The 14,700-nt window shown below is 39.4% G+C and overlaps 1 protein-coding gene across 1 annotated transcript in view; it reads left to right on the top strand.

Moving 5' to 3' along the window:
• LOC126392406 (galanin receptor type 1-like) overlaps positions 1–13,563 on the top strand; it is a 23,465-nt gene extending 9,902 nt beyond the window's left edge. The window contains exon 3 of the mRNA XM_050047786.1: positions 7,529–13,563. Within this exon, the coding sequence (XP_049903743.1) occupies positions 7,529–7,849 (321 nt within the window). The 3' untranslated portion in view covers positions 7,850–13,563. The remainder of the gene's footprint in view (positions 1–7,528) is intronic.
• Positions 13,564–14,700: the final 1,137 nt, after the last annotated feature.

Raw genomic sequence — 14,700 nt, 5'->3', positions numbered from 1 at the left:
TTGACTATTTAATCTGCAATTTCCTATGACCTGTATCCCAAACACACACCATGTGAAACTGTACATGGGCAACTGTGCACTCAATGGGTATGGACTAGTTTTATTATTAAAAAAACATTTCAACGTGCCATCTGATACGCCCCCCCCCCAACCATCTTATGCTTGTCAGGAAAGGGGCCAAATAATGCTCCACAGTTATGCTCAATTTTGTCGAGGAAGGAAAATTGCCTCAGCAGTCTTGGACTTGCATAAATTGAGTGTGACCGGAAAACTGAGAGTTGACAACCATACTTCGGTTTTAGTTCACTGTCACGGGAGAGTGTGTAAAGCTGCCAGTATCTGAACGCAAGAAGCTGCAGTAAGAGTATTTTGGGGTACTTTTATAGTACTTTTCTATGAAAAATGACTCAAACCGATTAGTCGACTACTAAAATAGTCACCGATTATTTTAATAGTCGATTAGTCATCGATTAGTCGACTAATCGTGGCAGCCCTAATTTATAAACGATACAAATATACAAATGATGCTGATGAGTGCAGTGAGACTGAACCAATCTAAAGCAGAACACACTTTTGTGTATTATTTGGAGACTTTGATATTTTACATTTTCTGACATGTTTTTATCCTGTTTGATACAAAAACAGATCAAACATCTTTAACCCTTCGTCTCCGTCATTACAAGCCCATGTTTTGTCGACAAGTTTTATTCAAAGCTGTAGAAATGTAACTTTCTGAGTGCAGCATGTAATCCTGATGTGTAAAATGACACACAAGACATTTGAAACCTCTATTTATATAATAACGTCCCTCATAAAAGATTACATCATGGAATATTTCACCTCACTGTCACTTTGGTAAAGTGCTGGAACAAGTATGGAACATTGTCACTGTGTGAAAGGAATGATCTTTTCTGTGCTGCTGAAGGAGAAATGTAGTGGGACTGTGGAAACATAAGATTCAATTGGTCGGAGAATCTGGTGGCTTCAATAGGGCAGCATCAGTTCAACATTGGTCATCAAAAGCCCGTGTTATTCTTTCTGTCTCACTCTTCCTGTAGCTTTTCACCTTAACATGTCACTTTCCATCAGTGTAATTTCTGATTACATGCTCAATTGACTAGATCTGACATGTGATTAAATGTTCGTTTTATGATTTCTAACTTTCATTGAACTAAAGTACAGAGGAAGCAGCATTATTTTTTATTTTATTTTCAATCAATGGGAACTAATTAGTTCAGGAGTAAATCTACTTAGACATGCAGTGGAGGGGCTCAGCAGATCAGACAGCATGTAATTAGTTTTTTGATGGTGACACTTTCCAGCTGTAGCCTTTGGCTTTACTGATAATCTTGCCTGAAATAATAACATCCACCTCTTTCTTCTCAGACATTTCATAAAATTGGTTTGCCATAATTGTCACGTTAAGTTAGCAAAATTTATATGCAGCACATCTGGTCATCCTATCAGAACACTGTGTTAAATTGCATCTTATTTTTGTATCAAAACTGCAAGAGACAATATGTGTACTGCTGTGTATGAATATGGATCTCAGTCTGTCTGGTGGTGAGGCATCCTATTCGGCCACTGTCCAGTCACTACTGACATCTTACATAGGCAGTTGTTTTCCAGGTGGTGCTTTTTTTTTTTAAATTCTTGTCATTGTTAAACATATAAAGGCCCAAGGCCCAAAGAGCATTATAGATAAGAAGCTTCAATACAGATCTACAGAATCCTTGTAAGTCTAAAGGCCCAGACACACCAAACCGCCATTAGAGAGCTAGCGGTGACGAGAACCCCCTACGCTCATACTTTCTGCGCCTGCGGGACAGGACATACCCCTCCATACCAGCAGACAGCAGTCGTCTGATTGACAGTTCAGCTGACAATCATGTGGCTACACCGCCTACCTATACAGTAGCATCAAAGAACTAATTAAAACTGAACTTATCAGAAAGACAAACATACATCAGCATGATAGGAACTACCTAAAATGACAGAAACCATCAATGGAAAAAATATTTGACATGTGCTTTAATTATTTAGTTTGGCTTGTGTCCCATCCAATAACATTTTTATGACCAATACTGCAGCCAGCCACCAGGGGGCTATCAAGACGTTTTGGCCTCACTTTTGGGGAGCCGTCCTGTCGTCCATCTTTATATTCATTGTACAAGTGAATAATTATGATATGAGGATGATCTAAACATCTACAGGACTGCAGCTAGACTTACTGATTGAAATGTCAATAGGATAATGTGATTTATGTGGTGTTGTGAAGTTTTATAAAATTAAATTATGGGTTTAATGCACCTGGGTCCACTGTACAGTGTACTGGTTTAAGAAGGAACTTCAGTACAGCTAATATTCAGTGTAATATCAGTCAAGCTGCACTAATCAATATTTGTATATCAACATTGGATCAAGTGACTATGTGCAATGTGAAAGGAGTCACTCATAGTTACAAACCTAAAGAGAATTATTTCTAATTCTTTTCGGCCTGACTTATTATTAACTTTCTTTTCAGCCGTAGCAAGCAGACATTTTCAGTGAGTAAAAACTGAAACCAAATACCCGCCCAGTACCAAATGGCAGATGGACAACGTTAGTCACTAGCTGATGAACATGGTGGATCATTTAGTAGCTGAAGAGCCAGATATTTTCTCAGGAGTTGGTAAACATGGCAAAAGGAGAGAAAATAGGACCTGAGTTTGTCAGACTGACAGAACCACGGCTCCATATAAATGCTATTGTTGCTCTGCAATGTTTAAATAGGCAAGTTTTGCTTACACCTTTGTCATGAGTACAGGATTATACCAGTGTTGTTAAAACAATAACAAAAACAACAACAACAAGACATTATGCAGCTTTATTGGGAAACACTTTGGAGGATTTTGCCCAATTTCGCCCTTATGTAATGACAAAAAATGACCATGCTAACATACCTGCATACACCAGGCTTTATAATATCATCATAATCATATATACCAGTAACTCAGTGTACAGAAGATGATGTTCTGTATTCAGGTTCATTTCAGTATCTTATGTAACAACTGTGTATTTATCTCCTTCGAAAAGTAAAGCCAAAATCATTCTTAAAAAATAATTAAATAATTATTCACTACAGGTGTAACAAGGTAAGTTTGTCATCCATAGGTGATATACGGAGAAGTTTTTTTAGCACAGGATGGTGTAAGGATAAAGAGTTATAGAGCAGCAGCAGAATAATAACAAAAGCAAGTTGGCTGTTGTGTGTATTGTAATGGTTTGTTTGTTGCTCAAGTCTTTTCTGTTACATTCCTTGGGTGTTTCTGTCAACTAATTTAAAAGTAATTATTTTTTTAATATACCTTCAGATGCACTTTTCTTAAAGGCTCTCTAAGTCTTCCTAAGCTTGAAAAGTTTTTGTCACATACAGCAAACATCTTCTCACAATCCGCTAGCTACATGTCCTCTGAATATGCTGTGAAAACGTCCGGTCCGCAAATGGCAACAAAAACACTGTGGTCCAGGTTGCACCAACCAGCCAGCGCGAGACCAGCGAGAAAGCAAGCACACACACATGAACGCAGTGCCCATGTCTCACGGTCTCGTGCAAGCACGCACAAGTGAGCGCGGTGCCCAAAGAGGCAGTTAGAGCTACAGGCTACAATGAGGCTAAAAGGCGAGCTAACTCCGTTGTGTTTTGTTGAACGTAAACAGAAGTGAAGTGTTTTTGTTGCCATTTGCGGAGTCTGGGCTGCCTACAGAGACTGGACTCTTTCACAGCATATTCAGAGGACATGTAGCTAGCGGATCGTGAGGAGATGTTTGCTGTATGTGACAAAAACTTTTCAAGCTTAGGAAGACTTAGAGAGCCTTTAAAACTAAACACACACAGTATTATATGTACAATATGCAGAATGCAACACAGACCTCCTGTGTTAAGAGTTAATGTTAATACTGTTTATTACTTTTCGACAAATGAATACAACAACAACTACAACAATAAAATTATATTTCACAGAGAGAATTTTGATTGTCTCTGTGTCATCAGGCAAGACAGTGCAGCAGATGTTTTTTTGCAGCCAACTGAAGAAGCAGCTGAATCCACTCACGTTTTTCTTTTTGACCTCTATAAAAGCAAAGGAGGAGAATCACAGCACAAGTAACAGTGAACCACAGTGTGAATGGTCCTGATGCTTCAGACACAGGTCGACATTAATAATCATCCCTAGGAAGAGTTATAACAGCAGAGTCTTGTTCTCTGATCTGTTCAGTGTCCTCCTCCAGAGCAGGCTCCTCATTCACACTTTCAGCAGAGGTGGTTTCCGCCTCTGCACCATCCACCTCGTCTGCTGGCTGGATGCAGTCTTGATAATGTTCATATTTACAGGCACTTCTGTGTGAACCTGAGGCTGAAACAGCGCACAGATCTCTCCTGCTGCAACATCAGTGATGGTGTTTTGCACTTATGCTCAAAGCAGTTGAGCTTCTTCACCAGGATGTCCTGAGTGTAACCCTGTCTAACCTTCTCCAGGATAGACAGGACCATGTTGCCTGTGGTGGAGCGGGAGAAGGTGACATTAATGAGCAAAGTGGACAGAGCAGCAGGGACACAGTCCTCAACAGCTTTTGTGACCCCAACAGCCATTTTGCTGAGCCGCTGGGAGGGCATGTTGAGGGAGGTGTTTTTAGGAGGTAACCAGAAGCCCAGCAAGACCTTTTGGAACCACCTCCATCACCACCTCCTGTGGGCCAAGCAGTTTGAGGCTGGGGGCCTCCTGGTGCTGCTCTGTCAGGCTCCTGGCGTACTTCCGAGCCTGGCTGATGATCCTGTAGTGTCTGTAGGACACAGTCATTCAAAGTTTGAAAAAGAGACATCACTACCACTGTGCTCTAACTGAGAGTAAATGTGTGTAAAATATGACTCACTGAAACTGAGGAGGGACCTCTGCACAGCTGAGCAGCCTTCTGCTGGTGTTCACTTTCCACACCTGAAACAGGGAGAGAGATATGAAGAGTTACAGAATAAAGCCAGTGTCATGTAGGAGAGTTGACTCAATCTACTGTTGAGTCTCAGGATTGTGTTCTCATCAAGATCCTCCAGTTCAAACTCTCAGAACCTTCAGACACACAGAAAACACAGCGTCAACCCGACTAGTTGCTTCAAAACACCCACGTTATGAGCTTAAAAGTGGAAGCCGATGGAAACACTGCAATGACTCTAAAATGTCTCCCCCTAGGTGACACGCCATCTACTGTCCGTTTTGCCTCCTGATGACAAAGTCTGCTCATACACTATGTCTCTTTAGAAACATTAATATGATGTGTGTGAAATGTGCAAATGTAACTTATTTGGTGTTTGCAGAGGCGTATAATTTTCTTGTGGTGACAGGGCTGTTACTGTTCCTATCTTCCTCATTTCAGATTGGAGAGATATGAGCAGAGATAAAGCAGGGCTGGACAGTGTGTGTGTGTGTGTGTCAGTAACTCACTGCACTCTCAGTGTGGTTCTGGTCTCCTCCACCAGCAGCTCAGTTGGAGCTGGTTTTTCTGCTGAAGCCTCAAAAGTTCAGTCACCAGGGCAATCTAAACAAACACATAAATGATCAGGTGTTTTTATGTTTGAAGACACAGTGTACGAGACTTTACCAGTTATTTTATATTGGTGTAGACCTGCGAATAATGTCGCCTGTTAGTTTGTTTGTCAGAGGTTTAACTCCATCTGAAAATGTTTACAGTCTAAAACCCTCTCACATACCCTGATGGGTCTGTAGATGCATCGGCTTCCTTCAGTAAACTCCATGGATTTTTTTTTTTGCTGTATATGAAAATACAGAATAAATTTAGGAGTCAAAGCGACAAATCTTCACGAATATTTTACGGTTCAGCAATGAACTCGAGAGTACTCAAACACAGTTGATCCTCCAGATACAAGTGAACAGTGCAAGTTGAGGTTATATGAATATGTATGATGATGACCAGACAGATCAAAAATAATCTAGTTTAGGCACACATTACATTTTATACAAATAAACATGCTGAGAATGAGCAAAAATCCTGTGCAAGACTCATTCAGTCCATGGCTCATTTTCAGCTCAAGAAACTACGATTACAGTCACAAAGCTGAGCAATATGACTAAATATTATTATTACCAAGGATCACACAAATATGTATTACAATTTTTTTTCTACTAATAACAATACACCAGACTGACACTTCGATATTACATGGCTTTTTATTCATTACAAATGAATGGAATAAAAATTTCATTCTGCACTGTTATGCAGTCTTAATCATTTTGTAAACATGATGAGAATAAAATGCACATTTAGAGTAAACATTGTGGCTGTGTGGCACTGCAACCTACTGGGAAGTAAAGTTACAGACAAGATTAAAATAAAGAACTCTATTTGTCACTACAAGTTTCTGGAAGCAAGACATTGGCACCAGGTTCATAGATGTGTTCATCACTGACATAAAGAGGAATAAACATTTTATATATATATATATGTCAATAATCAGATGATGAACATATCTTTGAACACACTGGTGCCAATGTCTTGCTTCCTGAAACTTGTAGTGTTAATAAAGCCACTCTCTAAATCAAAGCCGTGGAATCAGCGATATATGAATATCAGAAGTGATGATCAGAAATCAGAAATACTTTATTGATACCTGAGGGGAAATTTTGATACATTACAGTCATCCTCATTTATAGCAAAACGAATTATAAGACAATAGGATTAAGAGGTATGAAAACATGAAGTATGTAAATATAAAAATGTGTGCATTATGCCACAATGTTTAAAACTAGAAGGTACGTTTTTAAGAAATGCAAAAATGTGTGTATTATGCTACAATGTAAAAAGTATAAATATGTGTGTCTGTACGTGTGTGCATCATGCATTCAAGAGTAGTGTAAGTACGAATAAATGAGGATACTGGATATTTCACAGTTAAATAACTTCTGTATTGGGGCAGTTGAATTATTGCACCAATTACTACAGTTAAGACAGTGCTGTACAGAATTACTGTAATGCTAAGTCATTATTGCACAGTTGAGAATATGATAAATTAAATTATGGCATTTTTACTGCTGATGGGTGAATTAAGTCCATGCGCCAGTCCATTGACTCAGACTGTCTGACACTCGAGGGAGAAGTTGAAAAGTTTGATGGCCTCAGGCAGGAATGACTTCCTGTGGCGCTCTGTGGTGCATCTTGGAGGGAGAGTATCTATTGATTTTGTTGGTTGGGTTAGTTAGGTTTAGGCAAGAGAAGTGGGACTGGTTAGGGTTAGAATGTCAGGGTAAACCAATGAGAGGCAGATTATGTCAGAATAGGGTAGGTCATGCCTTCGCCATTTTAGGAAATGCAAATCTGCTCCCTAGAGTGTCATAATTTGGCACAAAAAACAATTGTTGCTATTTGACAAGTAAGGACTGAGAATGTGTTTGAGTACAGCATTAACAGTTTTACCTGAGGACACTGACTAAATCTCTCTCCTATTCCTCTCTGTTCTCTGTCCCCTCTCTGTGGCTCCCAGACAGCTCAGACGGTCCTGGTGGTGGTAGTGGTGTTCTGCCTCTCTTGGCTCCCTCATCACGTTGTACACCTGTGGGTGGAATTTGGGACCTTCCCGCTGAACCAGGCCTCCTTCGTGTTACGGGTGGCTGCTCACTGCCTGGCGTACAGCAACTCATCTGTCAACCCGGTCATCTACGCCTTCCTGTCGGAGAACTTCAGAAAAGCTTACAAGCAGGTGTTCAAATGCCAGATCGGCACCAGTGACTCCCCGCTCAACGACATCAAGGACATCCGCAGCAAAGCGGACACTCCACCCTCGACTAACTGCACCAACGTCTGATTGTGGTGTGGATGGTGACATGAAAATGAATTACGGCTACTGTCACACTGAAACTCAATGTAAAGTCAAAGTGACAGAGCCATCAGACATGAGTGGGTACGTGGGTTTTTTTTGATGTAGGTAAGTATGGTTGCTTGGATATTGCTACAGCTGCACTGTTCCACATAAGCGCTGTTCATTAAGGACCAGAGGAGATAAAGCCACTGTGTCTGCAGGGCATCATTACTCCCTCTTTGATCAGTCTCTGTCTCCCTCTTTCATCATAAAAACCTGTGGAGTCTGAAACTCAGGAAGATGATCCTCTCTAAAGTGAAACTCATTTTGACTGTAGACAGTATGTCACATCAGAGTATATTTACAAGACAACGCATTAAAGATCAGAGGTCATTTTACTTACAGACCTCAGAAGTATTCAAATTGGTAGACCTTTTTCAAGATCATTATTGCATTGTATTTAGTCACAGCATTATCACCTGCTGAAGTAAAACTGTTGTTTGAATGTGTCGTTGGTGGTTGGTGGGATGTGCGTTCAGTTTGGTTAACCTGATGTAGGGGCTGGAGGCAGCAAGTCTCTATGGAAAGAGAAGAAATGCAGCTCCTGGTAACTCCAAAATAGTCGTAAATGTACATGTAATGAATTCAGGCGATTAACATGTGGTGAAGACCATACAGCTGAATACTGCTATCCATTTCAGAGTTGGAGGGTGTGTGAGCGGGACCCTGGAAACCGGTTTCACAAAGATGGACTCTTACTAATGGTTAGACCTCAGATAGATTTCTAAATTAATCCATTGCACAAAGCTGTCTGACTATTTGAAAGATGACTAAATTGCCAAAAACTCTGGGTAAATTAAAACTTTTTTCAAACTAAAAAATATGACTGACTGAGCCACCACATCCATCTGCTCTGCTCCCCTCACTTCAGCAGAACATTTTTGCCCTAACGGAGAAATTCAGCAGAGGCAAGGACATTTTACTGGGTAATTAAGTCAGTTTGTAATACAGAAAATTCGAGTGGCCTGAAATCTGATCACACTGCACAATAGTGTAGCAAGGGAACTGCTTAATACTTTTGCTGACTCATCCTTCAGGCCCAGGATGGTTTCCTTGGGCAAACATAAATGACTGATGATGTCTTCACTAAGTACATTTCCGATAGATTACTGTGGTCTCAAAAAACTCTGCCCCCTTGTCATTGCTCACTCCACAGCATTGTTAGCAGAATACAGATCATGAGCCATGTATTTGTTTTTTTGACAGTGGTTGCCATTGGTCAGGTGTCACTGATTGCTACCATGGAAACCTGTGGCCAGTTGCACAAAACACCTTAAGATTTTCCTTACAGTCCTTGTTAAAGTTTCCTCAAAATAAATCTTCTTCTTAATGTTTGCTTAAAATGTTCACTTCAGTATTCAGTTCACTTCAGTATTTTATCCTTGTCTTTGTCTTATACTTCTTTATCTTTAGACCATTGCACAAAGGCGTTAGGGACCTCTGTATGTCTTAAGTGCAACATGACCAAACTTCTGGTGATAGATGAAAAAAAAAAAAACTAACACACCCTGAGAGGGGTGTTCTGCGACCAGGAGAACCCAATGATACACTTTTGATTTTACACTTCAGCTGTAGTTTATTCCAACAATCGTTTTCTGTTTTCTGGTATTTGGGGATCAAATTTACTTTGTAGGTTTTGCTTTCTGTGATTGTATTCCTCCAGAACTATAATCTTTTCCTCCTCTGACCAATATGGTTTTCTTGTCTTCTTTCCTTCTGCCATTTTTTGAGATGATAACAGGCATCACAAGCATGAGTCCAAGCAAACAAACAATCTCCATGGAAACTTTTACCACTGTAAGATTTCTTTGAACACAGTAAATGAGTTAACGTTTTTCCTTAATTAAGGGATTCTGTGCAACTGTATAAGTCCCTCAGCTAAGGAGAAATTAAGCATTAAGTGTTATACTTAAAGAGAAAACTTAAGGTGTTTTATGCAACCGGTCCCTGGCTCTTAAGGCATATCCACATTATTGTGGAAAAACTGCATTTGCACACGCCTTCGCAAGTATTGTGTATGTGGTGTGTTGTAACAAATTGGCTGACCTTTTGTGGGCGTAGCCAATCGCTGTCAACCATTGTTTGAACTGAAAGGTGTATGAAATACAAATCAATTGTGTTTCTGAATTTGCATAACTGTATGTGTCATAGCAAATTAGCCTCATATTGAGACAAGACTAGACTCACAAGTCAGTGTTTAGACGTTTTGCTTAACTAAAGACTGATGACTTTCTCCCTGATTTTGTGTTTAGATGGGCGGATACAATTTCAGAGTTTAAAAAAACTCCCTATGTTGCAGAACCAATAGTAAATCCGCAGGGCGGTCCTTCGGTGGCTCGCTGAACTCTCGTGCTCGTAAACATAGTCCGACTAGAAACACGTATAGCAGTACAAAATGGCTCAAGTCACTGTAAGTCCTTAATTTCCACAATCTTGTGGACTGAGCACACGTTTGATAAAACGGAGTTAAATCTCTCGGCATCCATTTTCAAGCTCTCTGTGTGTTTGTTTCCTTGCGGACGAGAAAAGGGGGAGCGCACATTTCCGGGAGAGCGTGTCCTTTTCAAAAATGCAAGAGGCGTTGCTTTGTTGCCGGCCGTTTTCGCCGGTGTGTTAAACACACTTTAGAAAGGAGTGTCCCCAGACTATCAGAAGGCGGAGATCTCTGATTGTCTGGTGGCGAGACTAAGACCAGACAAAAATATATTCTCTAAAATGTAGGTATCTAAGGCTAGCAACGTTAGCAATTTAGCTAAGGTTGCACCATTTAGTACAACATCCATAGTTCTGGAGTAGTAAATAGCCATTGCACTGCTGTTGACCCTTGTTTTTCCACCGTAATGTGAATACACTGTTAGTTCTGTTGGCCTCAGGATAAGGCAGGTCATTCACAAGTTTTAAATAAGTCAGTCTTTATTTATGTCAAACTTCTAATTCACAATAGACTAATCTTAGAACAAAATTACAGCTTGATTAACAGTACAAGTAATGTCTTTGTGAAACCAACTTCTGGGGTGCAGAATACAGCCATGGTACCTCCACATTATAGTCTGGCCCCTTGTTGAACGGCTACAACTTGCTCCTATTTCTTCACGTTAATGACAGGAGACGCCATGTGTGTGGACTGTGGAGTGTTTTTTGAGTTGTTGGAGCTGGGCTTAATATTGAAAAGAATGTAAAGACTAACTGCTGACGAAAGGTCGCCACTGTAGATAACAAAAAACTACCATTGTCATTGAACTGTGTGATTAAAGCCTGTATTTTGTAAATATTCAGACACTGGAGCTGATATTCACATCTGCCTGTAAAAGTCTCACTCTATTGTATTTGGCTGTTATGCTGTGTTAACAGTCCTCAGATTGTGTTGTGCTGTATAACTGAGCCCGGCTGTTGGACATATGCAGCTTGACGCTTGTTTTGCACGTTTTCTGGTAGCCATCTTTCGAACCATTACAACAATCAAATGAAGACTTCTGATGTTGTATGCTATATGTATGTGATGTGCCATGCCTCCACGCAGCAGCTTTATACCTCAATATAACAAGATCATGAAACTTAAACAATACGAGACCTTTAACTTGGACCTACAGTATCACACCATTTTGTATGTACATCTCTGGAAGTTGTGGACTTTAAAGAACATGTCACATCCATTATTGACTTTTATCTGAAAAAGGATCCTGAGCTCAGTTCAGTGTGGATTCTCAGCCTGCAACAGTGAGTCTTGGAGGGGAGCGAGTCTGCTACAGCTGATGATGACTGATTACCACTAACTTCATCCAGACAGAAGGAACCAATCAGTGTAATACTCTCATCTTCTCTGTCAGCGAGGATCTCGGATGTGACATTCAAGGAATATTACGAGAGAGCGGAGGATATGCAGCTAATGACTTTGCTCACTGCAGCACTGACTGTACAGATGGTGATGCTCATTTATGCCTGCACAGGACTGAGGATGTTTTTTTGAAATGGGACGTGTGCATGGAAATGTTACCCAGGTGCTGCGAGATGATGATGATTGATGACATTATGGTGGACACATGAGACACATGTGAATTGATGGAATTTCTGTGGCAGATGATACAGATGTGGAAAATAGAGTGTTGTTTCCTTCAAAATACCCATATAAAGAGCACATGAACAAAATAAGATTTTGTCAGCAGGAGATGCATTGTTTAAATTTGTAACACTACATTACTGCCTGCAAATTATACAGTGTAATTATTTAGTATATAAGGAGTATCAGTATAATTTTTACTGCATACCTGCACTGAGGCACATACAGTATAGGACACAACTTTGTGTTTGAAAGAGAGTTAGAAATAAATTACACTGCAAATATTTATTTTATTAGAACTGATTTAATAATTACAGAGCACAGTAATTTATTACTGAGTAACAAGGCAGGAAAAATGGGGAGGGTGATCGATATTCCAACAAAATGAGTCTCGGCACCATTTATTTTAAAACTATAATATATTAACAAAACATGCTTACAAGGAGTGAGTTACAATGAGGGGGGAATTATAATATAAAAACTCCATTCATTATTATGTTGTTGGTGTGCCTCTGTAGCTGTAGCTATGAAATAGATATGTCTGTGTTTTTAAAATGATAATAAAATACAGAGAAACATTTATATAGTTTTTGGCCACAGTGTGAGAACTACCTGACAATCAAAAATTGATGTTAGAGGAGAACCAAGATCAGCTTTTATGTCCCATCATATCACACAATAGAAAATTGAGGATATAATACATGTACTTTGACCCTAAAACAAACTGTGCTCAAGTTAATTGAGAATTCATAAATAAAACAAATGGCATGTCAAGATTTTATCACAAAAACAGAACAGGGAAAAACATGCATGGGGAATTCCTGCTGAGGTCATGGCCATTACATTACAGTAGCAGTATGCTGGGCTGCATCGAATTAAAGCACTGAAAATGTGAGAGAAAGCTCCTTTTAAGTCTGAGATATGCAGGTTGTAAAATAAAGCAATTTCTATAACCATTTTTCAAGTCAATTCCAAAATAATTAGTGGATATAAGCGCTGTTAAATGAAGCATTAATTATTCCAGCATAATTACACAGTGCTGTCTGTCACCCCAATCAATAGTGTTAAATAGGAAACAAAATACAGTTGAAACAGATGTTGAAGTGTACAGTAGAATTTACTATTTGGTATGCTGTATGAAAAAAAAATGAACACTGTAATTTGTGGGCTGTATTCTAAAGTGTTACCTTTAATTTTGCATTTTCCAGTTTTAGTGCAAACAAAGTGAAAATGCTTCTCATTAAATGAAAGAGTTTGTTATGCTCTTTCTTCGTGGATGTTTCATAAAGAGATTCACATTTGTTTTTTAAGTTTTATTTATTTATTCATTCAAATTAGATGATACTGGTTGTGCAGCTTTTGAGTGCTTTGTGTGTTTTACTGAGGGATCCTGGTGTGTCTTTTCAACCTTGTTTCTTGTATTAATGCAGCCATGCCGTTTACTTCAAACAATTTATCAGAGTAGGAAAAAAAATGATATTTTCTTGTCTGTTTAACTTTCTGTGCTTGAAAATGCAACATGTGAGAAACAGCTAAGGCTTTCTGAAGTACTCGATATCTGGATGGTATTTTGAATTATGTCCAGGCTTTTGATTGTGTCTTTATGCAGTGCTACTTATATTATACAATTATATTAAACTTTGTGGCATTGAGAAAAATCGTTTCACTACATGTGCTCTGCTTTTTCTTTCTTTCTTTTTTTTTTTTTTTTAATTTATCAGTGTTTTCTCGTGATTGAAAATTAAAAAAAAAGTGCCCTTCCATCTCATTGAGGCCTTCACTTCTAGAAAAGGAGCTTTTCTTCAGCCTCACTATCACACTGGGTTGTTTCTAAAATAGTAGTGTAGGTTCCCACCAGTTGGGTTCCCATCAGAGGTTTGGTTCTGAAAACACACTTGTGGGGAACATTTCCTGGCATCAGCCAATCTCGATGATCCCTAAGAGGAAACAGCATGCCTTCCCATGATGCGTTGAACTGTAAATATCAAGCAACAAGGGGTCATTTTCAGGGCAACTGTATGCTAACAGAGTAAAACTGAACTTTACCCACATTAGATTTTGTACATGGGAACACATGTCAACAGCATATCAGACACAGATGATGACTTTGGAACTAGAGGCAGCCGTGGTGTCCACAGGTGCTCTGTTAAAATACCATTACACAAGGGAAATTTGGTTATTAGCAGGAAACAAGGGACATGGCTGTTTTTACCATTAACATTTCATCTTAATTATAGAGAATGAGACCACATGGAGTCTGTGCAAGTAGTAGACCTAATATCAGTCAGTACCACAGTCTGAAATACCTCAACAGCAACTGGATGGATTGACATGACATTTGGTACAGATATCCATGTTGCCCAGAAGATTTATAGTAAAAACCTTGGTTGTCCCACAACTTTTCATCTAGTGGCATCACCAAGTCAAAATTACAGTTGGTCTGGTACTTTGGTTTATGACCAGATAGGCCTACCTCCAAAATTAATCACATTCTCATAAGGCCTCAGCAGTACTTTGTATCTAATTTAATATCTCAAGATTGACATTTCTGGTTTTGAGTTGAACATCTCAACAGCCATGCAAATCCTTCTGACTTTTCATCTCACTAGAAAATGCTAGCATGCGTCTCTCGGGTCATCGCTAAATTAAGATGGTGAATATGGTGAACATTGCACTTGCTAAACATTGGCATGTTAGCATTGTCATTGCATGCATGTTACCATCAGGGTCTGTTTTCAGG

Source organism: Epinephelus moara, chromosome 6 (assembly GCF_006386435.1).
Source record: "Epinephelus moara isolate mb chromosome 6, YSFRI_EMoa_1.0, whole genome shotgun sequence".
Taxonomy (NCBI): Eukaryota; Metazoa; Chordata; class Actinopteri; order Perciformes; family Serranidae; genus Epinephelus; species Epinephelus moara.
This window is presented reverse-complemented; position numbering and strand designations above follow the sequence as displayed.